This window comes from Mesoplodon mirus (assembly GCF_964341445.2).
Source record: "Mesoplodon mirus genome assembly, chromosome: 3".
Lineage (NCBI taxonomy): Eukaryota > Metazoa > Chordata > Mammalia > Artiodactyla > Ziphiidae > Mesoplodon > Mesoplodon mirus.
In genome coordinates this window covers 175,383,686-175,409,062 of record NC_138978.1, presented here as the reverse complement: position 1 = coordinate 175,409,062, position 25,377 = coordinate 175,383,686, and the positions used below count along the sequence as shown (strand labels likewise).

The following is a 25,377-nucleotide window of genomic DNA, read 5'->3' as shown; positions in this document are numbered from 1 at the left end:
TGGTCATCTTTTCAGAACAGTACTTATTTTGTCAAAGTACTTATTTTGTCAATTGTCAAAGCAATTGCTGATTGATAAAAGGCAGGAGGTAGTCGGAAAGGCAAAACAGGGAACTAACATGCTGCAGAAGACATACTGAAGTGTGAGAATATTTTTTTCTGGTTGGGAAATGTGATAAGCGATTAGAGAGTTAGCTATGGTGCATGAAGCACCTAGAGGTAGCATTTGTCAGTTTGAGGCAAAATGTACGGTTGCTTGTCTGGTTCCGAACTATAGCTGCTTTAAGGAGAGAAGGCAGGCAGATAGAGGACTGTCAACAGCAAGGTCTTTCCTCCTTCTTTGGCTACAGCTATAGTTGCACACTCATGCTGACTTCATTCCCAAATGTTAACTAGGCCAGAGCTTGATCAGACTGAAATCTGAATTTGTATTAAAAAAATTCTCACAGATACTGAGAAAATGTGTTCCCTTGAATCTGTTCTAGCTCTGGATTTTATTGAAAATGTTTGATTTTTTTTCTTAGTGGGAGGGGAAGGAGGGCATCTGGAAATCACTTAATCCAGAATCTGCAGTGTAATTGCTAGAGGAGGCTCAAACATGTTTTGAACATCCCTAGCTGTGGGATCTGGTGACCAGGCTCCCAAGAGAGGATGACACAGCACAGGGAATAGCACAGACAGCCTGCCTTGCTTTTTAGAGAGCAAAGATGCAAAAGTCCTTGCTCAGGTCACCAGTGCTGAGAATACTCTTAATAATTTAAATGGACGAGGGGAACTTCCTTATGTGTAGGTGAACCTGCCCTAGAGACAGAATAGAGAAAAAACAGCAAAGTGAAAACAGGGAGTGCAGAGTGCAGCTGGATTAGGCCTTTATACAGATAGCTTTTGGGTTTTTTTGAGCACTTTTTTTTTAAAGTTATTTATTTATTTATTTTTGGCTGCGTTGGGTCTTCGATCCTGCGCTCGGGCTTTCTCTAGTGGTGAGCGGGGGCTACTCTTCATTGTGGTGTGCAGTGGCTTCTCTTGTTGCAGAGCACAGGCTCTAGGCACGCGGTCTTAAAGTAGTTGTGGCTCGCGGGCTCTAGAGCTCAGGCTCTGTAGCTGTGGTGCACAGGCTTAGTTGCTCCGTGGCATGTGGGATCTTCCCGGACCAGGGATGGAACCTGTGTCCCCTGCATTGGCAGACAGATTCTTAACCACTGTGCCACCAGGGAAGTCCCCAGAGCACTTTTAGGTATATTAATTCATGTCAAATATTATTATTATTAAACAGGGTGCAGACAAGTGTAAAGAGATAGCTCAGTTAATGAGTTAGTTTAACTAGTTAATAGATGCACATACTAGGATTAGAGGTAGACAGTTACTTGGAATGCCAGGAAAACAAAACATTCAGAAATAACAGTAACCACATAAATGCAATCTAGGGAAAACCACATTTCCTTCCAAAGTGGTGGAAGTAAAGTTTACTTGTTGGTATTTTCTTACCTCTTTCATATTTGTTCATTCATTCATTCATCCATTCATTCAACAAACATGTATTGAGTGCTTCCTATTTCCAATTATTCTGCTCTGTGGGCCTTAGGAATGTAGAAATGAGATATGGTGTCCATTCATTCAACAAATATTTATGAAGGTCCTACTATGTCTCAGAAACTGTTTTAGGTGCTAGGGATATAGTAGTTAAAAACAGACAAACAGGGGCTTCCCTGGTGGCACAGTGGTTAAGAATCCACCTGCCAATGCAGGGGACATGGGTTCGAGCCCTGGTTGGGGAAGATCCCACATGCCGCGGAGCAACTAAGCCCGTGTGCCACAACTACAGAGCCTGCGCTCTAGAGCCCGCGAACCACAACTACTGAAGCCCTCGTGCCTAGAGCCCGTGTTCTGCAGCAAGAGAAGACACCGCAAAGAGAAGCCCGCTCACCGAAGCGAAGGGTGGCCCCCGCTCAGCAACAAAGACCCAACACAGCCAAAAATAAATAAATAGAATAAATAAATTAAAAAAGAAAAGATTAAAAAAAACTAGACAGACAAAGCAAGAAATGTATAAACCAGTTTGGAGTAACAAAGGGAAACAAACTATAATAAAAATAATAAAAATGTGATAGAGGATGGGTAGACAACTAGTGTGATAAAACAAGTATAGTACAATGTTAACAGCAGAATCTAGGTGGTGGCCATATCAGTGTTTACTGTAAAATCTTTCAACTGTATGTCTGAAAATTCTTATGATAAAATATTGTAGAAGAAAGTTATAGGAATGATAAAAAAAAGGCAGAGATTTGGGGAAAGTTCATGGAAGTCATGGCAGTGTTTTATCCTCTTCTTCTTCCTTTCAGCTACCTAATACCCCTTTAGCTATGAGTCCAGCAACCTCCAAATTCCAATAGGCCGTATCTTGGGCTGTGAAGAGCTCTGCAAAAGTCCTGGAAGATCTTATCTTTTTAGTGGAGAAACAGTTGGAGGAGGAGAAGCAGACACATGAATCAGCTAAAACTCACCCACCCCACAGGCATTTGATAAGGCACCCTTCTAGCTAACCTCTCCCAAACGCCTGCCTCTGGGTACCAGGTAGCTGCTCTCCCCAGCTTAGTTTCCTGTCTGAGCTTCTGTGGAGTTTGGTTTTGGATGGTTACCTGAAATATTTAAAAGGTGAAATGAACATTTGTTTTTTCTAATACTCAATTTTCTTTAGTATTTTTTTTTCAAAATAATTCTGAAGTTTAGGTAACTTACTAAGTTTTGAAAGAGAATGCTATAGACGTAACTTCTCCTTTAGACTGTAGGACCCCCATCAGCTCATTTATACCAGTCCCAGGTTCACAGGGGCAGCGGCTGTAAGTGACTAGTCTAGTCCTCCCTCTCTCCCCAGTGCCCAAACGAAGCTTCCCTTTCCAGTTTCAGCCCTTTAGGGGCTTTTCCTCATAGATCATTTATATAAGGTCTTGTACCTGTGCAGGGTACTACGTTAAGTACTTTAAATACAATAGTTCATTTAATATAATAATCCTAGCATGTAACTGCCATTATTATTCCCACTTAACAGATGAGAACATTGAGCAAGGGAGATTAAGTAACTTGCTCAGGGAACTGCACGTCAATGCAGAAATCTGGCTCCAGAGGTGGCGCTGTTCTGAGTCATCAGCAGCTACTGCCTTTGTAACCAAGCGCCTAATTCCCCATCTCTGAAAAACCAGTTCACTTAAAGGTATTAATAAGTCAACGTGACATTAAGTATTATGTTAACGTTTCCACAGCCCTAACTCCACAGGAACCTCAGTGTTTGGGATTTCAAACTATGGTTAGAAAGGGCGTTGATGTTAGGAGGGAGGGCTTCCCTCAGATGAGCTCCTCAAATTACCTTTCTCTAGGAAGGACTCCAGAGAGTCGCCGTTTAAGGAGGATGGTGCTTGGGGGTTTCCAAGAGAGGAAATATTCAAAGCCAGCGGCTGACTTATTATTTTGGCAAACGGGAGGGGAAAAAGAAATCTCATTTTCGGAACACAAGTTTTTAGTCTGGCTAATGGGTAAATGACATTAACTCTTTGTTTCATCTTAACCTTCCAAGCTTGTTCTAATTTTGCTTCTCAAACATTAGGCATCTCCTCCATTATTTGATCTGTCCTTTTAGCTTTTTATCCCTTTTGAAATAGGTGGGAGCATACCCAATTAAAACGCAGAAGGCTCCTTTCTTTTCCCTTGGTCCCGCTGCAGGTCGGAAAGGGTTAACCAGGCGGGTTGGGAGAAGGGTCGGGCTCACACCTTTCCCAGAGACCCCAGGCGGCGGCGGCGGCGGGGCCCGGGAGGGGCGGAGGCTGGGGCAGACGCCTCGCCGCCGCTGCCTCGGCGAATAGCAGTGCGCTGTCCGCCCGGATTGGAGCAGCAGCATCACGCTGACCTCTGCCTGGGATGTAAACCGGGGCGGCCGCAGCGGGCAGAGGAAGGCTCTCGGCGCCTCCAGGAAAGCCAGCTCCAGCACCGGGATCCGAGCGGTGCGCAGGGAGCCGCGTCAGCCTCGACCTGGGCAGCGCCCAGCGGAGGCTGCGGGAAGCGGAGGGAGCCCGGCGCGGGCGGGGAGCGTGCGTCCGTTCGCACAGGCAGCGGGAGGAGGGGCGGCGCGAGCCATGGCCGGGGACAGCGAGCAGACCCTGCAGAACCACCAGCAGCCCAACGGCGGCGAGCCCTTCCTGATCGGCGTTAGCGGGGGCACGGCCAGCGGCAAGGTACGGCGGGGTCCCGGGGCCGCGCTCTCTCCTCCTCCCCACCTCTCCCCATCCCGGCCCGGGCCCGGCGGCGCCGCATGTGGCCGGCGGCCGTGGGCCATGTCAGTTCCTGCAGCCACCGCGTGGCCCGCGCGCCTCCGCTGCTGGCCGCGCTCCAGTGCAGAGTCTTCCCCGCGCAGACTCCGGGCGCCGCGGCAGGGGATGGGCGGCCGGGGACTCGGGCCATCTGAGGTTCCAGGGGTACTGCGGCCACCGATCACAGGGCTGGCACGCCCCCCGGCGGCGGTAATTCGTGGCCGGGGTCCTATGGGGGAGGGGCAGAGAAAGCGGATGCTTATTGTTTTGCAAGTCCGTCGTGGGGGGAGAGGGCTTTAAGCGGGGTCCTCTACGAACCCCCGGTACACCCGTCTTCCCTCGGCCTGGCGTTGATGTGCTCGCCCGGCGACGCAACCCCGGTGCCAGGGGCGGAGCGAGCCGGGTAGCCCGACCGGGAGGGCTGCGAGAACGTGCGAGGTGGCGTCCCGGGGAAGGGGAGCCCCACTTGGGCAGGACGCCGGTGCCGGGGACTGCAGAGGTTTTCGGGTAAAATCCTGAGAGCCAAATAGGCGAGGTGACATCAGTGAAATGATCATAGTCGGGGCTTCTCTTTTTTGGGGGTTTTAAGAGGAAACGCGGTCGGCTTCAATGAGAAAGTTGTGCTGGCCGCATGCTCTTAGATGTCTGGGGCCGTACGCGTCTTGCATCCGCGGAAGGGGCTCGTTCTCTGGGTGTCTGACTCCTCTAGGAGCCTGCTTTCTTTGTTTTTTCAGCAAGGCAAGGAGAGACTAGGGATATGCTTTTCTAGCTTTGCCCGCGGCTTTTTCTGCAGGTGGAGAAGGGTGGAGTCCTCTCAGATGTTTTTCTTTGCTCCCCTGCCTTTAAGATGTGGCTACTTGTTTACCCTACTGTTTAACAAGTTCATTTGGTGCCCGGGCTCCTCAAGGGGAGCCTGCGAGAAATAGGTGCTGCGCGCTGGGTTTGGCGAGGTGGGATGATGCCTCCTAGGGTCAGGGAGAGCGGAGCAGGAAGGCTGGTTGGCGCCATGAGAAGCGAGCCACGAGGTTTTTGCTCCGGAGCTGACTCTGCCGTAGCCCCTCCTCCATTTTGGTTTTACATTTTCCCCTCCAGGTCTGGACTACTTTGGCGCACGGGGTCCAGGCACGGCAGCTGGCGCTATGGAACTTCTTTATTGATTAGTTAATCTCGACTGTAGCTCCCAGGGCTTGGGATCTGCCTGCTTTATGTCCCAGAAGTTTATGTTGAATTTGCCCCTGGTTGAATGCCTTTTTTAATTTTTAAAAATTTTACATGTTCTTTATTGGTACTATTACTAGTAAGTCAAAGCCAAACCAGGATGCCAGCTCTTTTAGGAAATGTACCTGTTATATTAGAATTTTCTCAGTCCCCCTCCACACACACACCCCCGCCCTTTCCATAGTATATTCGTGTTATCTGGGACCTTTTTTGTTGTTGATGGCCGTATTCAAAGCGCTCCTAGCACGATGCCTGGCACATAGTTGGACCCAAATATTAACTTGAGATCCAGCCCTCCTAGGGGGAAGGAGACCGAAACTGGCAGATGAGTGTAGCATTTAGAAACAAAATGACCTTGGTAATCTAAATAATTTAGTCACTACAGAGGTGGAAACTAAGATCCTAAAAGGTGAACTAACTCGCTTCTTATTCTTGTGTGTTCCTCAATCTTCATTTTTCTCAGTGGATAATCAGTATAAATGTGTTATTTCGGTAACGTGTCAAGTAGGAGCGAAGAATGAGCCATTAAGGGAACTCTTAACTCTGCTGTCCCTATTTCTCATCAAGGAGGAAGATACTCCTAAGAAAGGCTCTATTTTCATGCAGTTTTTAAAGCATGTTGTATCTTTTAGGCATTAACAAATACTTTGTCATTGTAAGATTTTATAATTTTTTTGTTACTAAAAAAAGTCCAAAGGAGCATTGGACTTCAAAAATTCTTTACTGCAGTCAGTTTGCTGCAATTATGTCTTGATTCTTTAGTCCAGTCCCTAGTGCCTTTTCTCCAAGGAATTTGAAGTTTTTGTTTTTGTTTTTGTTTTAAAGGATGGTCAGCATTAACAAACTGGACCTCCTTTGGAAGCCTCAAGTCTGAACATTGTGGTACAGGAGGGCCTGGGAGCAAAGTCGATACTCTTCCCCCTGCATATTTGCTCTGTGCCTGTTAAAGGAATTTGGGAGAAGGCAAAGGGCCCAAGGACATCAATAAAAAAGGACAGTTTTAGAGCTAGAAGGAACCCCAGAGGCCCTGGAGTCCAACACTTCATCTCATCACTTACGGATGAGAAAAATAATGAATTCAGATCATATATTCGTCCCAGCTATTGGCCTTGTTTAAGAAGAATTGACTAAGGCATGCCCAGAGAACACAAGTTTACACCTTCAACCTGGAAAGGGGCTACTTGGAAATGGCTACAGAATGGTTTCAGAGGTACTTGACCCAAAAGGAAATGGAAATGCAGGTTGCTCTGTACTCAGGGGCCTGGCAATATAGATCTTGATTGCTTTCTCCCCTCCTTTATAAGAGAAAACAACTCCCTGTTCAGCTTCTCTTGAGAGCTCTAATTTGTCTCAAAGTTGTTGCTGCCCTGAGTTAACAAGTATTTTATCTTAGCCTAAATTATTTTGGTTGTAGAAGGCAAAAATAGCGATTGTGGTCCATATATTACATTTTTTGTTTGTTTGTTTTGGCCATGCCACACAGCATGTGGGATCTTAGTTCCCCCACCAGGGATCGAACGCACACCCCTGCATTGGAAGCGCAGGGTCTTAACCACTGGACCGCCAGGGAAGTCCCATACATCACATTAAAGTTTGTTTTATACATAAAGATTAATTAGAACTCTAGAGTAGGCTTTGCTAGGCTGACATGGCAAATCATTGTTAAAAACATCTTAAAATTGTGGTGGGTTGAGAAAGTAATTCTGATCTATGTTAAAAATCACATTCTCGTATTTCCTCCTAAAGGACAGGTCTAGAGAGAGCAAGAAGTAACACTGGATGGGGAAAAAAAAACAGTTTAAACTTCTTTACCTGAATATATATCCATGACTTTAGGTGCCATTCCCTCTCCTTTTTACTTTTGCTGTTTACTGCGCTGTGACTTCTTCGCCAATTAAAATAGCTTCTCAGTCTGCACTGTCATCAGAGTGGTCTTCCTTAGTGTAGCTCTGACTGTGTCATTCTCCTTTTTGGAAACCTTGGATGCCTCTCCATTGCCCAGGCTATAGGTCAGATATTTCAGCACAGTGCACATCCCCCTGGCCCCCAAATGTGGTCCCTGACTATTTATTTATTTACTTAAAAATTTTTTTTAAATAAATTTATTTATTTATTTATCTGTGGCTGTGTTGGGTCTTCCTTGCTGCGCGTGGGCTTTCTTTAGTTGCAGCGAGCGGGGTCTACTCTTTGTTGCAGTGTGTCAGGTTCTCATTGCGGTGGCTTCTCTTGTTGCAGAGCACAGGCTGTAGGCACGCAGGCTTCAGTAGTTGTGGCTCGCGGGCTGACAGAGCACAGGCTCAGTAGTTGTGACGCATGGGTTTAGTTGCTCCGCGGCATGTGGGATCTTCCCGGACCAGGGCTCAAATCCCGTGTCCCCTGCATTGGCAGGCAGATTTCTAACCACTGCGCCACCAGGGAAGTTCTACCAGACTATTTTTCCACTCTTGTCCCCCTTCCCCACACCCAAATGCACACACACACATCTGTGGAACTGCTTTCATTTATAATTTTGCTCCTGGTCTTCTCTCTGGAATGGCCTCTAATCCTTTCAAGGTTTCAGTTTTGTTAATACTTCCCCCAGGGAACTTTGTTATCCATTTTCTTAATCAGAATTATTTTTTGTCTCTAATGCTTCCATAGTTTCACCACATTTTGCCTAGTGCTGGGGTTATTTGTTGACTGCTTCCCCCGCTATAGTAAAAGTTCTGTAAGAGCGTCTCATTTATTTCTGCCTTAATGCCCATTACAGTGTTTGATACAGCGTTTGTTGAACTGAGTTAGGCAGACCATCATTTGTAATTATCCTTTTATTCTTCTAATTCATAAGACTATTTGAATTAGGCTTTGAAGCCACAGTTGAAACCATATTTAACTGTGCTATTCATGTTGCAGTGACTAGGCAGTAAAAAACCCCCCTGAACCCTAATACTGTACATTGGTATTGCTTATTCAGAGCCTAGCATTTAATTAGTATGTACTAAATGAATATTTGTTGAATGTCATTGTGAAGAATACTGTATTAAGAGGAAGTCAGGTTATAAGGAAATATGAGAGAAAGTCTTTGTCAGTATTTTATAGTTACAAGCTGCTTAAACAGCTCATTAAGCCAATTTATCATTAAAGCATTTCCTTATCTCTTCCTTTTGAAGTGGGGCAGGTGGCTTCCCCATTGATGGATAACACTGGAAGGTGTTAGGAGAATTTTTGACTTGCCTGAGGTCATGTAGCTAGTAAGTGATAGAACTTGGATTGGAATCCAGGTTTTTCCTTTACTAAATCTATGCCTGTTTTGAACTTTCTCCACAAGCAGGGACCAGCCCTCGGACGTATTTTGAGGGAGGTCAGTCGGACAGTGTATGAATAATACAGACCAAGACAGAACATTGCCGTCCCCTCAGAGGTGGGGGCTGTCACCTCAGCTCGGCCTGACCATGAGTCAGCATCTGCTTTTGGAGCGCTCTGGAATGCTCCCTGGACCTCCGGCTCCGACTCCCATTGCTGGGCTCCTGGAACCTCGGCAGCCATCCCCATCCGGCCAGATCACTCATCCCGCACCCTCCCTCCATCAGGTGCTCCCAAAACCACGGGACTGCTTTGGTTCTTTTGCTGTTTTTCTCGGAGCTGGCATTGTCTGCTTTGTACTGCCTCAAGCTGCTGCCTGGGAGTCTGACGTGATCTGGCCCTGCTGACCTCCTGCCACTCTCCCCTTTGCTCTCGATTCCAGCCACATCCCCAGCTTGGCCCATCATGCTTCCCCCCTGCCCAGGGCTCTTCACACTTGCTGTTTGCTCTGCCTGAAATTCCCCTCTTGTTCACTGTGCCAGTGTCTAGCACACGCCTGCTAGAATGAAGCCCAAGCGGCAGGTCTTGCTGCTGCTGCCTTTCCTCAGCTGCTGCCTCATTTCTTTTTTTTTTTTTTTTGCGGTACGTGGGCCTCTCACTGTTGTGGCCTCTCCCGTTGCGGAGCACAGGCTCCGGACGCGCAGGCTCAGCGGCCACTGCTCACGGGCCCAGCCGCCCCGCGGCATGTGGGATCCTCCCGGACCGGGGCACGAACCCGTGTCTCCTGCATCGGCAGGCGGACTCTCAACCCCTGCGCCACCAGGGAAGCCCCTGCCTCATTTCTTGTTGGAAAGTCTTTGAAATGTGTTTCTGATGCACACTGTCTGTGGTCACCTAACTCCAGCTCACTGTACCTATAGCATTTGCTTAGGTCTTCTGCCTGATACTATTTCTTTCTTATTTTTTTTAAACATTCCCACCCACAGTGTAGGAGGGTTCCCTTTTCTTCAGCATTTGTTGTTTGTAGACTTTTTGATGATGGCCATTCTGACCAATGTGAGGTGTGATACCTCATTGTAGTTTTGATGTACATTTCTCTAATAATTAGTGATGTTGAGCATCTTTTCATGTGCCTGTTGGCTATCGGTATGTCTTCTTTGGAGAAATGTCTATTTAGGTTTTCTGCCCATTTTTTGATTTTTTTTTTATACTGAGCTGTATGAGCTGTTTATATAATTTTAGAAATGAATCCCTTGTCAGTTGCATCATCTGCAAATATTTTCTCCCATTCTGTAGGTTGTCTTTTCTTTTTTCTTAAAATTATCTTTTGAGTTATGTTGCTTTATTTATATATATATTTATTTATTTATTTATTTTAAATTTTAATTTTATTTATTTTTGGCTGCGTTGTGTCTTCATTGCTGTGCGCGGGCTTTCTCTAGGTGTGGCGAGCGGGGGCTACTCTTGGTTGGGTGCGCAGGCTTCTCATTGCGGTGGCTTCTCTTGTTGCAGAGCATGGGCTCTGGGCACACGGGCTTCAGTAGTTGTGGCATGCGGGCTTCAGTAGTTGTGGCTCGCGGGCTTTAGGGTGCAGGCTCAGCAGTTGTGACGCACGGGCTTAGTTGCTCCGCGGCATGTGGGATCTTCCCGGACCAGGGCTCGAACCCGTGTCCCCTGCATTGGCAGGGGGATTCTTATCCACTGCACCACCAGGGAAGTCCTGGAGATTGTCTTTTCATTGATATTATTTCTTTGTTGAGTCTTGCTCTCATGAGGTCCTGTGATGGAGACAGGTTGTGTTTGGGAATTTCATGGCTGAAGACCTGACCTTTTTTGCTAGTGGGATCTGAGATGGTGCTGTTGGAATTGCTTAAGATTTCTAAGGTCTTTTAGATGTGTGTCTCAATTTTTTAAATCAATAAAAACGTTTGAATGTATATTCTGTGTGTGTGTGTGTGTGTGTGTTTATGTGCTTTCTTGTCCATTAAACTTTTTATCATTAAACCAATTTATCATTAAAGCATTTGATCATCTTGTTATTGTAATGTGTCATGTATCTGAATATGCAAATTATGTAAGTATAATCAATATAATTAAAAACAAAAATAGGGATTATGAAAGGATAAGAAAAATGACATCAACACTTAAAAATTGTGGTTTCTTTAGCAGTATAAAGACTTTTGGTTCTTACTGAATGTTTTATTTTTAAAAATCTTATTTCAAATGTGGTGATTCATGAATCTTGGATGATCTTGGTGATATTACTCTTAGTGATAATATAAGGCTGAAAATTTGGTTCTAAGTTAAGTATCATGAATCTTGATTTCATGACTGTATTTTAAAAAGTTATTCCCCCAAATGATCCAAGTACAAGAAACTCATCCTTTGCAGTATTTATAAAATCATGAGAGTCCCATCCCCCAATTATGCAGCTAGAAAATTTTCATCTTTGTTGTTGTCCATCAGCTGTTTTTGCAAACCAAGATGCTCCATTTAATGTTTTCTTTTTTGTTGTTGTTTTTTTTATACAGCAGGTTCTTATTAGTTATCCATTTTATATTAGTGTATATGTCAATCCCAGTCTCCCAATTCATCACACCGCCACCATCCCGTGTGATCCCACATTTCATTTTGGTGGAGCATTCATTTTCACAATAATAGTGACAGAAGATTCTACCACTTGCTTTTTGTATGACTTGTGGCACATTATTGTAGAGCTTTTGTAAGGTAAGAATTTTGCCTGGTACATACATGGTAGAAGCATAAGAATTCTGTGTGTGTGTTGTTGAAGTTGAGTTGTGCTTCTTTATTGCTTTAATCAGGCTGGAAGTATGCTGTCTGGTCTGATATCCATACCTCCCTTCCCCTCAGCTGAAGAGCTGTTTTGTCATATCTCAGCAAACATCCTCTGTTTGTTTGCCTGTCCTGTAGGAAGTCCAGAGTTCTGCAGTTGTCTGTAGGATTGCCTCCTCCCGCATGGTGGAGGATGAGCTCTGTCTCTGCAGGTTGGTAGTCTCTCTCAGGCTCTACACAGAGCTTGTAGTAGAATGGGATGCTAAGGGTGCTGACCTGTGATTTTGGACCATGGTCTTTAAACATGTTTGCATCCATTTCTGCTAAGAGAATTTTGGAGAATTCTTTATCCCTGTCACATGGTTTTGACATCAGTTTTTTTCATCACATGAGTAAAGAGTAGCAAAATATGCAATTTCTGATATATTGTAAATGTTGACTTTTTTTTAATGTTGACGTTTTAAAATAATTGTTTCCTCCTCTTAAATATGTTCTAAATACTGTAATAATTTGACCTAACACCATCCATTTAAGAAATACATGAATAAGCTCTTCATTGAATCAGAAATGTTAATTTTTCATTTTTTTCTCCTTGAAATCTTATTTCAATTCCACTTCCTCCACAAAATGTTAATTTATTTTTATGCTTGAAAATTTTTTATCGATCACTCTGTCATCCTTCTGCAACAAAAATATGTATGTACATTGGAATTATCTTCATTTCCTGTTCTCATAAGTCTCTTCAGTGTTAATTTCCTTTGGATTGCATCAGTACAGTTATTAGCATAAATTAATCAGATCAAGTACATATACATTTTGGTAAGTAATTAGACACAAAAGGTAGAATTATGACGGAAAGCAACATGATGAGACAGGTGGAGCTCCCCCACCCAATTACTTCATGTATTGGGGGATGATTCCTACTTAATGCTAGAATAAGATTTTTTGCTTGTTTAGATGTAAATTTTGAGAAACCTTGTTGACGTAAGTAGATGGGAATGGAAGAACTTTTGTTATATCAAGGTCACCCAGTTTTCATCTTTCTATTTATATGTCAGAACCTGAGGTGTATTTATGAATCAGCCAGCTTGCCACTCACCTCCCTTTAATTTTGTTGAAAGCAGAAAACTGGAAACCTTCAGAATTGTAAAACCATTTGTTACCCACTCGTTGGGTCATTCACTTTTTAGCATCGGCACTAGTATTTCAAATCAGTGTATGGCCACTGGTTTAGGAAACTTGCATTCCGGTCCCACTTTGCCAGTTACTTATTAGGTATATTCATCTATAGAAGAGGGTCCTTTCAGCTCTTAGCGTTTCACAATTCCACAGCTTGCCTTGAGTATCCTATAATTGTTTTCTCACTACCGGTCACACAGATCAAGTACTTTTCCAATGTTCAACTCAAAACCTCTATGACGCAGTTGGCATTTGTAATCTTTTGGTGGGGTTCTGGGGCGCTGTCATCTCTTGGCCCTTGCCAGCATCCACCTGAACTGGATTTCTCATAGGTCCTGGGGCCCTGTGTGCTTCCTCTCACAGACAGATGTTGCTTCTTTTCCCTAGAGTTCCTTCCTCCCTGCATCCTCCTTCTTTTTCCTTACCCGGATAGCCCCTGCTCATCTTTCCGTTGGTGTCTCTGTCTCCTAGGCAGTCCTCCTAGGCTGCCATGATTGAGTGTCCCTCTGCTGTGCTGCTAAAGTGTCCTACCAGACCTCCGTTGTAGAAGTCTCCCCCACCCAGGGCGGTCCTTGCTTCTTTAGTCTGTCTTCCTCTCTAGACAGAGCTGTCAGCATCCGGGACTATGTTTACCTCACTGTTGCCTGAGTGAGGCTCACACATGGGCTAAAAACAGTCTATGTGAGTTCTCAATAAGTGTTTGTTAAATAACCAAACATTAAGGACTCTTCTCTAACTCCCTGACATCTTCACTTAGATGTATAACAGGAATCTCAATACGTCCAATACTTAAGTCCTGTGCTTCCCTCAAATGTGCTCAGCCTGCAGCCTTCCCCATCTCAGTTGGTGACATTTTCAGCCTTCTAGTTGCTCAGGCCTAAGACTTTGGAGCCACTCTTGACTCCTCTTGTGTTCACTTGTATCCAATCCATTAAGGAATCTTGTTGACCCTACCTCCTTACCTACATGTCCACAATCTGACCACTTTTCATTTCCACTGCTTCCACTCTGGTCCAAGCCACCAGCATCTCTCAGCTGGGTCATTGCAGTAGAATCCTGACTCATCTCCCTGATCTACTCTTGTCTTCCTTCTATACTCTGTTCTCATCGTAGCAGCCAGAGTGATTCTGTTAAAATGAAGGAAGGTTGGATAGCAGTTTCCCTGCTTCTGCTCACAACCTTGCAGTAGCTTCCCATTTTACTCTCAATAAAAGCCAAAGTCCTTTCAAAGATCCACAGGGTCCTACAAATGGGCCTTTGCATTGGCTGTTCATTCTGCGGGGACAGCACTTCCTTCAGACATCTGAAGAGTTAACTCTCTCACCTCCTTGGTCACCTTATTTAGAATTGCACCCAGTAGGCACTCAAATATTTGTTGAATCAATGGATGAAGAGTGCATTATTTCCTTGCTCAGTTATCCCTTCTAATACTAGTTTTCAGCACTTTAACCCAGTTGCTTTGGCTGTTGCTGGGAGATCACTGTCCCTTTGCTGGTCACATTTGTACTTCCTCTTGGACATCACTTCACCAGGATAGGATCGTGGGCACATTGCCAACCACAGAGCTCGGCGTCAGTGTACATTCTAGATGGCTTAGGTACCTGTTTAATGGCGCATTTAAAAAATATATAATGAACTTTAATATCTTGCTGTCAGATTCATATTAGGGATGCAGCCTAATTTTGTTTAATGAAATGCTTGTTGATATGAGCTAGATTTTTACTTTAACTCAAGAAATGCTAGAAGAGTAGATCTTTTAAACCAAAACGATTATCTTCTCTTAGAGGAAGGTAGATGCATCATCTTTTGAGAAAAACTATCTCTGCTTTGGGCAGCTTGCATTCCTCTGAATATAGGCCTTTCATAACATGGATTGGAGTTGCAGAAGTGCTGAGCAGAGCCATAGGGTGGGAAAACATGGTAGCTTTTTAGGTTCTTTTGAGTTTAGTGTGGCTTGTAGGCAACAGAGTATGTCCTTACTGAATTAGAGAGATTTGACATGACAGACACTGTCCGAAGCTATGTGTGTAATTTTGTATTGTCCCGTTGGGGTTATTAGTGTTCTTCCTTTCATCGACACAGATGAGACATAATTATATGTATTACAAACTTTAGTTTCTGCTGTAAAACAGCAGTGTTAAGATCTGAGATGCTACTATTTAAAATGTTTGCTTTTTTTTCGACAAAAGAAATGCAGATACTTTGTAAACTGAAACAGTTAGGGTCTTCACTGCTCTAGTAAATTTATGATAGGACTGATAATAAGTAGTTCTGCTCAGGAATAGAACTTGGAACCCAGGGCAAATACCCAGGAGCCATGGGTAGCCTGCCTCATCTGTGCAGCTCATGGGTTATCACCTCTGCCAACAGGTGCATTGGAATCAGCCTGGCATTTATCAAAGCAGCTGTGGTATGACTGCCCTTTGTCTCAGTGGAAGGTTTCTTTTCGGGTTTTTGTTTTGTTTTGTTTTGTTTTGTTTTGGCTGTGTTGGGTCTTTGTTGCTGCGCGGGGTCTTTCTCTAGGTGCGGCGGGTGGGGGCTACTCTTCCTTGTAGTGCACGGGCTTCTCATTGCGGTGGCTTCTCTTGTTGCAGAGCACGGGCTCTAGGCGCAAAGGCTTCAGTAGTTGCAGCACATAGGCTCAGTAGTTGCAGCATGTGTGCCCTAGAGCACACGGGCTTCACTAGTTGTGACATGTGGGCTCCGTGGTTGTGGCTCATGGGCTGTAGAGCGCAGGCTCAGTAGTTGCGGCGCACGGGCTTAGTTGCTCCGCGGCATGTGAGATCTTCCCGGACTAGGGATCAAACCAGTGTCCCCTGCATTGGCGGGCAGATTCTTAACCACTGCACCAACAGGAAAGTCCCAGTGGAGGGTTTCTGAGGACCTGTTTCTGTTGCATGGTGTATTGGTTGTCTGCGCAAACTTTCTCCAGAATTTCTCCAGTAGTTGAGTTTGGTGAGGAGATTGGTTAAGAGCCCTGCTGTTTCAGGTGGGCTGCATTTCTTGGGGACCTGTTGATTTTTCTAATGAGATAAAACATGCATTAAAAATTTATTTTATTTTATTTTATTGAAGTACAGTTGATTCACAATGTTGTGTTAGTTTCTGCTGTACAGCAAAGTGATTCAGTTATACATATATATACATCCTTTTTCATATTGTTTTCCATTATGGTTTATCACAGGATATTGAATAGATTTCCCTGTGCTCTACAGTCAGACCTTGTTGTTTATTCATTCTATATATAATAGTTTGCATCTGCTGATCTCAACCTCCCAATCTATCCTTCCCCCCACCCTCCTTGGCAACCACAGGTCTATTCTCTGTGTCTTTGAGTCTGTTTCTGTTTCATAGATAAGTTCATTTGTGTCATATTTTAGATTCCACATGTAAGTGATATCATATGGTATTTGTCTTTGTCTGACTTCACTTAGCATGATAATCTCTAGGTCCATCCATGTTGCTGCAAATGGCATTATTTCATTCTTTTTCATGGATGAGTAGTATTCCATTGTATGTTCGTACCACATCTTCTTTATCCATTCATATGTCGATAGACGTTTAGGTTGTAAAACATGCTATTTTAATTAGTCAGTGGTTTCATTTTCCTCTACCCCCCTTGTAGAGAAAGTAATTTTTTAAATATTTACTTATTAATTAATTTATTTTGGTTGTGCTGGGTCTTAGTTGCGGCTGGGTCTTAATTGCGGTGCTGGGTCTTAGTTGCGGCTCCTTAGTTGCCACACATGGACTCCTTAGCTGTGGCATGCATGTGGGATCTAGTTCGCTGGCCAGGACCAGGCCCCCTGCATTGGGAGCATGCACCACCAGGGAAGTCCTGAGAAAGTAAACCTCTGAAAGCATAAGTAGCAGACGACAGAGTGACACATAGCAGTTGAATAAGGGGCAGTGAGTACTCTTCTGAAGGCATTGCAGGCAGAGCCCTCCTTGTCTGACTCTGGAGGACACAAGCTAGAGGCTGTCCTGGATTGACCATTTGGGTTCTGGAGGGACACGATCACGGGACGTCATGCTGGAAGTGGAAAAGCTTGTGTTTTGTACATCTGAGAAGAGCTAATCCCCAGCCTGCCATGAGGCTCCTTTTGCAGGTCTTTGTGGGGTTCAAGGTCTTGGTGTGATAGAATCAAAGCTTTATGATGTCTCTCCTTGCAGCAGGGATTGCAGTAGATCTCCAGGAGGTCCAGACAGCTCAACGGGCTTTGGAGTCAGTGTGCTTGTGTTAACGTCCCAGTTCCACCACTCTTCATCTGTTCCTTCTGAACCCCTTTCTCCATCTGTGGAAAGGAGATCATGTCTCGTTTGGAGAGTTGCTAGGATTTCATGAGAAGGAGCAGAAATACATACATCGCAGGGAGTCTACAGGGGACCTGTTTGCCTGCACCGTGGTTCCTGCTCTGTAGCAGCCATGCTGTCACTGCAGGCTCTTTGGCCATCCTGCTGACACTTCTGACCAGCACGGCTCCCTGAGCACATGAGCCTGGCGCTGTCCAGGCGTTGCAGTGTTGATAGTGATGAGGACCCATTAGGGCATTGTGATTCCCACTTGCTAACCATCATGCTGTCTCCTTGAGGCCATGGTCTGTCCTCTTTGCTGATAAGGCCATGACTAGTCAGATGTTGACTTCTCAGTGTTCTTTTTCTCATCTCCAACTTGCTGGAGGCCTTAGCGATCCTGTTCTGTAGCTGTTAAGATGGACTTGTTTTATAAAGTGTAGTTATGGGGGAAAAAAAGCAATTAATTAACATTCCTTTTTTTTTTTTTTTTGGTTGTGCCATGTGGCTTGTGGGAACTTAGTTCCCTGACCAGGGATCAAACCTGCGCCCCCTGAAATAGAAGCATGGAGTCCTAACTGCTGGACTGCCCACCAGGGAATTCCCTAACATTACTTTCTTAAAAAAAAAAAAAAAAAAACCCTTTTAATTAAAAATAGAACATACAAGAATGGGTGTAAATTACAAGTGTGTGGTTCAGTGAATTAATCACAGTGACTGCACCTGTGTAGGTACTCGCCCAAGTTAAGAAATATATTGTGACCGGCATCACTGCAAGTCCCTTGCCACCAGTACCCTCCTCTCAATTGTCTCTTGATCGTCTGCTAGATGCGAAGCAGTGTTTCATAGCCGTAGAGTTACCATGTATGACTTGTGGGACTCTAGGAACTTGGTCTCGTATAGGAGATACATACATATGAAAATAAAGCCACTGAAGCTTTCACCCTTGTCTGCCTCTGAGAGAAAAGGTTGTGTCTTCCATTCATTGGTTCATTCTGTAAATATTTATTGATTTCTGACAAAGTGCCAGACACGCTGTTAAGTACTGGGACTACAACGATGATTAGATAAAGCCCTTGACCTCATGGAGCTCACATGTCTAGGTCTGACTCACGGATGCTAACCTACTACCCAACCACGTGGCAGGTGTTTAATAAATGTCCTCCAAACCCAACTAAATATAATCCCTTAACTCTTCTCCTATGGCATTTACCCTTTTGTAGTACTGTGCTCAGCTGTTAGACCTCTGACTTTTTCCCCCCGTATTTTAAAACATTTTTATTTATTTATTTTTGAGATATAGTTGACTTATGGTATTATATTAGTTCAGGTGTACAATATAGCAATTCAAACTTTTTGTAGATTATACTCCATTTATAGTTACTGTAAAATATTGGCTATAATCCCTGTGCTGTACAATATATCCTCGAAGCTCATTTATTCTATTCATAGCAGTTGGTACCTCTTAATCCTCTACCCCTATCTTAGCCCTCCCCGCTTCCCTCTCCCCACTGGTAACCACTAGTTTGTTCTCTATGTCTGTGAGTTGGGTTTTTGTTGTTGTTGTCTTCGTTATATTCACTAGTTTGTCTTATTTTTTAGATTCGACATATAAGTGATAACATACAGTACTTGTCTTTCTCTGACTTATTTCACTAAGCATGATACCCTCCAGGTCCATCCAAGACCTCTGACTTCCAGACTCCAGGATCCTGGAATGCAGGTTGTCCATCTTTGTATTCCTAGTCGCTTGCATAGAAAGGACTTCGGTCTGATTATTGAAGGTGTGACAAGTGCCAAGTAAATGGTACAGTCAGCAAGTGTTGTCAGAAGTTAAGAGGAGTTGGAGAATGTTAATGGCTATGGTAAAGCTTTTCTTGCTAAAGTCACCAATAATCACCTAGTCCCTAAGGCCCGTTAAAGCTGTTGATTCCTTAGTTTACGTTTCTGTAACAATTGACAATGACCAATTCCTCTGACGAAAATTTCTTTTTTTAATTAATTTATTTTTTTTACTTTTGGCTGCGTTGGGTCTTTGTTGCTGCACGCAGGCTTTCTCTAGTTGCCGAGAGCGGGGGCTGCTCTTGGTTGCGGTGCGCAGGCTTATCACTGATTGAGGTGGCTTGTCTTGTTGCAGAGCACGGGCCCTAGGCGTGTGGGCTCAGTAGTCGTGGCTCCCGGGCTCTAGAGCGCAGGCTCAGTAGTTGTGGCGCACGGGCATAGTTGCTCTGCGGCATGTGGGATCTTCCCAGACCAGGGCATGAACCCGTGTCCCCTGCATTGGCAGGCGGATTCTTAACCACTGCGCCACCAAGGAAGTCCCTGGGGAAAGTTTTTTGATTTCACCACTCTAGGCTGACTTTCTCCCCGTCTCATGGTTCTTCCACCTCTGAGGGTTTTTGCTGCCTGTGAATGTGTCATGCCTCAGAACCCCCTCCTTGGCTCACTGGTTTGTAACCTCTGCATACTCTGTATCCTCCATTTGTTGGTGACTCCCAGGTGATTTCTTGCCCTGAGCCTGTTCCTGGGTTCCTTTCCTACTTATCCAGCTGTCTCCTGGGCATTGCCCTTTGATGTTCATGAACTAAGTTTATTCAGAACTAGACGCCTAGTCCCTAGTACCCAGTCTCAACTGCTTCCAGCCACAGGTGCTTCACCACCCGTATTTTCCCTCCGCACAAAGGCACGGGAAAGAAACCTCAAGTCATCTCTCTCCAGCGCTCCTCCATCCTCCCACACCCTTCCTGGCTCCCGGGGTCCCACCAGTTCTACTTGCTGAATTTCCCTTGGAATTACCCCCACCCTCCCTCACCTGCATCCATTATTTCTTGCCTGGATAACTCTCCAGTGGCTGACTTCCCAGCTGCCAATCTGGACTTCTTTCAAGACATTCTCCACACTGTTGCTAGAGTGATCATGCCTGTCACTCCCCAAAAATGCTTTAGTGGCTCTTTAGTGGCTCTTCTTTGCCTTCAGTCTTGTGGTCAGCATTGCCTCCCTCCTAAGCAATGGTTTAGTCTCTCCAGGCTTACTTCCTGTTTCTCCCCATACATACACGATGCCTGTCCTTTCCAACCCAGATGTCAGCTTCCAGTTCCCAGATCTTGGAGGGCTCACCTCCACAACTCTGGACGTGTGGCTGCTTCTTCTTCACATGTCGCCTCTCCCCTTTTGTCTGGTCCCTTCAAAGCCCTGGGAGGTGTTCTCTGGCTGTCCACTGTGCTCTGAATTGAGGTTCCCATCCTGTGTTCTCCTTCCTCTAGCACGCTGTTCGCTGTTTGCTTATTTTTCTTCCCAGCAGACTGAGTTTTAAGAGCAATGTCTTTCATCTCTACTATGCCTAGAATATCATAGGTATGAGGGTTTTCTTTGTTTTTGTTTTGTTTTGTTTTTTGCTTTTTGTTTTGCTACGAGTGTGGGATTGAGTTATGTATGGGTTCATTCTAACATCAGAATTTGAGATCTGAAAAGCTCATCTCACATATATATAGTTCTTGGTTGGTGTGACACAGATGTTCATGGCAGTTGCTCTCTGCAGAGCTGAACATTAAACTAGTGTTGGTATGAAGTATACTAGCAGGAGGCACACTTGTTGATTTTTTAAAAAATAATTTATAGGCAGGCCTTTTTAAAAAAAATTAATTAATTTTCGGCTGCATTGGGTCTTCATTGCTGCGTGCGGGCTTTCTCTAGTTGCGGTGAGCTGGGGGCTACTATTCGTTGTGGTGTGTGGGCTTCTCATTGCGGTGGCTTCTCTTGTTGCGGAGCACGGGCTCTAGGAATGTGGGCTCAGTAGTTGTGGCTCACAGGCTCTAGAGCACAGGCTCAGTAGTTGTGCACGGCCTTAATCACCCTGCGGCATGTGGGATCTTCCCAGACCAATTTATCGACCCCTTGTCCCCTGTATTGCCAGGTGGATTCTTAACCACTGCACCACCTGGGAAGTCCCACACTTGTTGATGTTGCATCTGGTTTACCCTCTGCCATGCCTGTCATGTGTGTGTAGGTGTGTGAAAGGAGAGGAGCAGGCATGGGGATGGCAGATGGACTGGGCACTGATGTTTTAGAACATGGGACTAGTTCAGAAAACTTTGATCTCATGAATTTATAAACTGCTAGTTCATGTCAAAAGTTATTATAGGGCTTCCCTGGTGGCGCAGTGGTTGAGAGTCTGCCTGCCGATGCAGGGGACACGGGTTCGTGCCCCAGTCCGGGAAGATCCCACATGCCGCAGAGCAGCTGGGCCCGTGAGCCATCGCTGCTGAGCCTGCGTGTCCGGAGCCTGTGCTCTGCAACGGGAGAGGCCACAACAGTGAGAGGCCCACGTACCGCAAAAAAAAAAAAAAAGTTATTATACATGAGTGTGAAAAAAAAGTCAGCTTTAAATGAACCCTGTATTTATAGGAAAAACCATTGCTTTTCTATTGAGTTCCTAGGTAGATATTTCAATTTCAAGAAGTTGTTGGGTCACTGGTGTTTTGAGGGGTGGCACAGTCTTTTTTTAAATTATTTTATTTTATTTTTTTCCAGCCACGCCCCATGGCTTGCAGGATCTTAGTTCCCTGACCAGGGGTCAAACCCATGCCCCCTGCCATAAAAGCATGGAGTCCTAACCACTGGACTGCCAGGGAATTCCCTGACCGCCAGTGAATTGCCAGGCACAGTCTTCTAATTTATTAGAAAGTACAACTTTTATCATCTTCTGCCACTTCTTTTTTTTCTTAATCAGAAGTAACACATGCTCTTGTGAAACATCAGCATGACATGTTGGAGTGCCTGCAGTCTCTCTATTCCACTGCCTTATTTTATTTTCTTTGCATCGCTTTCTGAAATTATTTGTACGTACGTTGATTTTCTATTTCTTTTCAAAATACTTTTACAAATAATAGCTAATATTTTTCTGAGCACTGACTGTGTACTGTTCCAAGTGTTATATATTTATTAACTCCTTAAATCCTTCTAAGAACCCCGAGAGATACGTTACTGTAATTATCCCCGATTTCCAGATGAGGAGATTGTAGTACAGAGAAGTTAAGTAACTGTCTCAAGTCCATAAGCACTATGAGGTAGTAATGGAATTTAAATCCAAGCAGTTTGGCCCCAGAGTCCAAAACCCCACTCTGTTCTGCTGAGTCTCAGTGTAAGCTGGATAGGACAGGTGGCTTGCTTCCTGCAGCTCCCCATGTGCTGCTCTGCCCTGGGTGTGTGGAATGAGCATGAAATATACCAAGCAAAAAGTGGAAATGAAGTCCTCCTTCAGCACCCTTCTGCAGTACAATTTGGTTGGTTTCCTCAGAAAGCTTTTTTCAGTTACAAGCATACACTTATTCACAGATAAGAGTCCTTTTACATAAATGTTAACCCTCTTGGGAAACATTTCTTTTCCTCCTTGACTCCTTGGGGACATGTCCCTTGAGCTATGACATTATCTTAGCTGTGCAACAATGAACGGCACTGAAATTGTTTGATGTTACCTAAATGTCAGTCTTCTTGAGATTTGGGGAACATTTTAGCTTCATCAGTGATATCCTGGGGAGAGGGGTGCTCCTCCAGATGGCTGCTGCCATCTATTTTCTGTTGATTCTTACTAGAAGATGTCATCCCTGTAAAGAAAGTTAATGTTGCTAAATTCTAAGGATATACCTTATTAGGAGGTTTGAGCATCCTGGTTACTGACTGTGGTCTTTTCCTAGTTCCTCTAATTGTGCCGATGAGAAAAAAAAAAGACTGCTTAAAATTTTCTTTGTGTAATAACAGCCTTTTATAATAATGTTTGGGAAGTGGTTAAGTCATATCTTTCCTTCTTTTCCCCTCCAGTGAGAGCAGAGGCTTTCCCTGAAGGGCAGGGGCTCTTAGGTTAGCCTGGGGCCCTAGGATGGTGTTCCAGAAGGGCCATCAATTTCTTAAACTATGTAGAATCTTGTTAAGTATGCACATTTTGCTGGAGGAGCTTTCCATCCCAGAATGGAGCATGAGGGCACAAAGAGCCCTTTTTAATACGGGTATTAACCCACTCTCATTCTCAGGCTACAGTGGTCCTGGAGGCTGACTTGATTTAGAGATTGGAAATACTTTTTTCTAGTCTGAGGAAATGAGGTGGGTGTGAGTAAAACTCTAGAGAGGGCAGTTTGGACATTTCCTCATTAGGGCACAGAGGTTCTCACTAATTGAGGAGAATGTGTGGGCTCAGCCTGTATACAGGGGGCACCTGTTCAGATTAAATAAACATTTTGGTGTGACACCACTGCCATGTCCACTTTCATCCCCATCTGAGCCTCTTATAATGTAGTTTGGAAATAGCTCACACCCTCATATTTAACTGGCTGTTTTTATTTCCAAATGCTGCTGCTTTTGTGCAGGTACCTGATTAAAAATTTAAGCTGTATGTTATTACTTGGTAAAAGTTAAAAGAATGTATTTGGTATAAAAAGACAAATAGTTCTGCCTTTGCTACTGCCTAGTGCAGTGGGCTTGAGGAAAGTTGCTTGCTGTGCCTCATTTTCCTCATCTGTAAAATGGGTACCAAAATGTACCTCTCAAAAGAGGTGAAATAATACAGAGATGGCAGTTGAAATGTTACCTGGTATATAGTAAACAGCCAATAGACATTGGCTTTTAGGAAGATGATGATGACAATAAGGATAGCTACCTCTGCAGAAGGGCTTATAATCCTAAATAAGGAGTCCTTTCTCCTTCACTCCATCCCATTTCCCAGAGACAAACACTTTCAATTCTTTGGATTATTTCACTATTTCCGAATTTCAGAAAATCACATTTTCACTGCTATTTTCTGATTTTTCCTCTCCCAATATTAAACATTCTTTATTAACTCCCTGTTGTAGATGATGAGGTTTTAACTAACACCTCTTCCCTGCATCTCCTCTTCTAATATAATTATATCAAGTTTCAGTTAGAGCGACATTTATTTATTTATTTATTTATTTATTTATTTATTTATTCTTGTTAAAAAATAAATTTTCTTTTTAAAAAAATTTTTATTTATTGATTGATTGATTTTTGGCTGCATTGGGTCTTCGTTGCCGTGCGCAGGTTTTCTCTAGTTGCAGCGAGCGGGGGCTACGCTTCCTTGCGGTGCGTGGGCTTCTTATTGCTGTGGTTTCTCTAGTTGTGGAGCACGGGCTCTAGGCGCCGCAGGCTTCAGTAGTTGCAGCACGTGGGCTCAGTAGTTGTGGCTCATGGGCTCTAGAGCGCAGGCTTGGTATTTGTGGCACACAGGCTTAGCTGCTCCGCGGCATGTGGGATCTTCCCGGACCAGGGATCGAACCCATGTCCCCTGCATTGGCAGGTGGATTCTTAAGCACTGTGCCACCAGGGAAGTCCCATAAATTTTCTTTTTTATTAATTAATTTTTATTGGAGTATAGTTGATTTACAATATTGTGTTAGTTTCTGCTGTACAACAAAGTGAATCAGTTTTGTTTTTTTTTTTTTTTTTTTTTTTTTTTTTTTTTTTTGCGGTACGCGGGCCTCTCACTGTTGTGGCCTCTCCCATTGCGGAGCACAGGCTCCGGACGCGCAGGCTCAGTGGCCATGGCTCACGGGCCCAGCTGCTCCGCGGCATGTGGGATCTTCCCGGACCGGGGCACGAACCCACGTCCCCTGCATCGGCAGGCGGACTTTCAACAACTGCGCCGCCAGGGAAGCCCCAGTTTTGGGTTTTGTTTTACATCTTTATTGGAGTATAATTGCTTTACGATGTTGTGTTAGTTTCTGCTGTATCAGTGAATCAGCTATATGTATACATATATCCCCATATCCCCTCCCTCTTGAGCCTCCCTCCCACCCTCCCTATCCCACCCCTCTAGGTGGTCACAAAGCACCGAGCTGATTCCCTGTGCTCTGCAGCTGCTTCCCACTAGCTATCTATTTTTCATTTGGTAGTGTATATATGCAGAGCGACATTTAGTGTTTTACATTATTATGATCATATAAACTTTGTTCATAGCTGCGTTGTGGGATAGTGTTGGGTGTTACTGAATATTTCAACTGCTATTTTGAATTGAAAAAAAAATGAAGGGGGTATTGTTGATTTGCTCTCAGTTATGAAGTTAAAGGTTGTCATGCGGTTGCTAACTGCTTAGATGTATTTTGTGACCCGCTGATTTTTCTCCTCGGCTGTTCAGTTTTACCTCATTCGTTCGTATAACCATACAGGAATCTTAGAATTGCTAGAGGTTGAATTTCTAGAAGAAACATCGGGCTTCAGATAGACCGGGAGTTTGGAGCAGACATGGATGTCTGTGAGTCTGTTAGCTTTTGGCACTAGCTGGCCTTCAGGTCCTTATCCTTAGGCTT

General features: G+C 44.4%; 1 protein-coding gene across 2 annotated transcripts in view; it reads left to right on the top strand.

The window, feature by feature from the left end:
• Positions 1-3,849: 3,849 nt before the first annotated feature.
• UCK2 (uridine-cytidine kinase 2) overlaps positions 3,850-25,377 on the top strand; it is a 73,094-nt gene continuing 51,566 nt past the window's right edge. The window contains exon 1 of one of the 2 annotated variants that reach the window (XM_082616089.1): positions 3,850-4,222. In XM_082616089.1, coding sequence (XP_082472215.1) covers positions 4,124-4,222 — 99 coding nt within the window. In that variant the 5' untranslated portion in view covers positions 3,850-4,123. Of the gene's footprint in view, positions 4,223-4,351; positions 4,508-25,377 lie in introns of those variants that run through there. The other variant, XM_082616090.1, reaches the window with a different exon arrangement.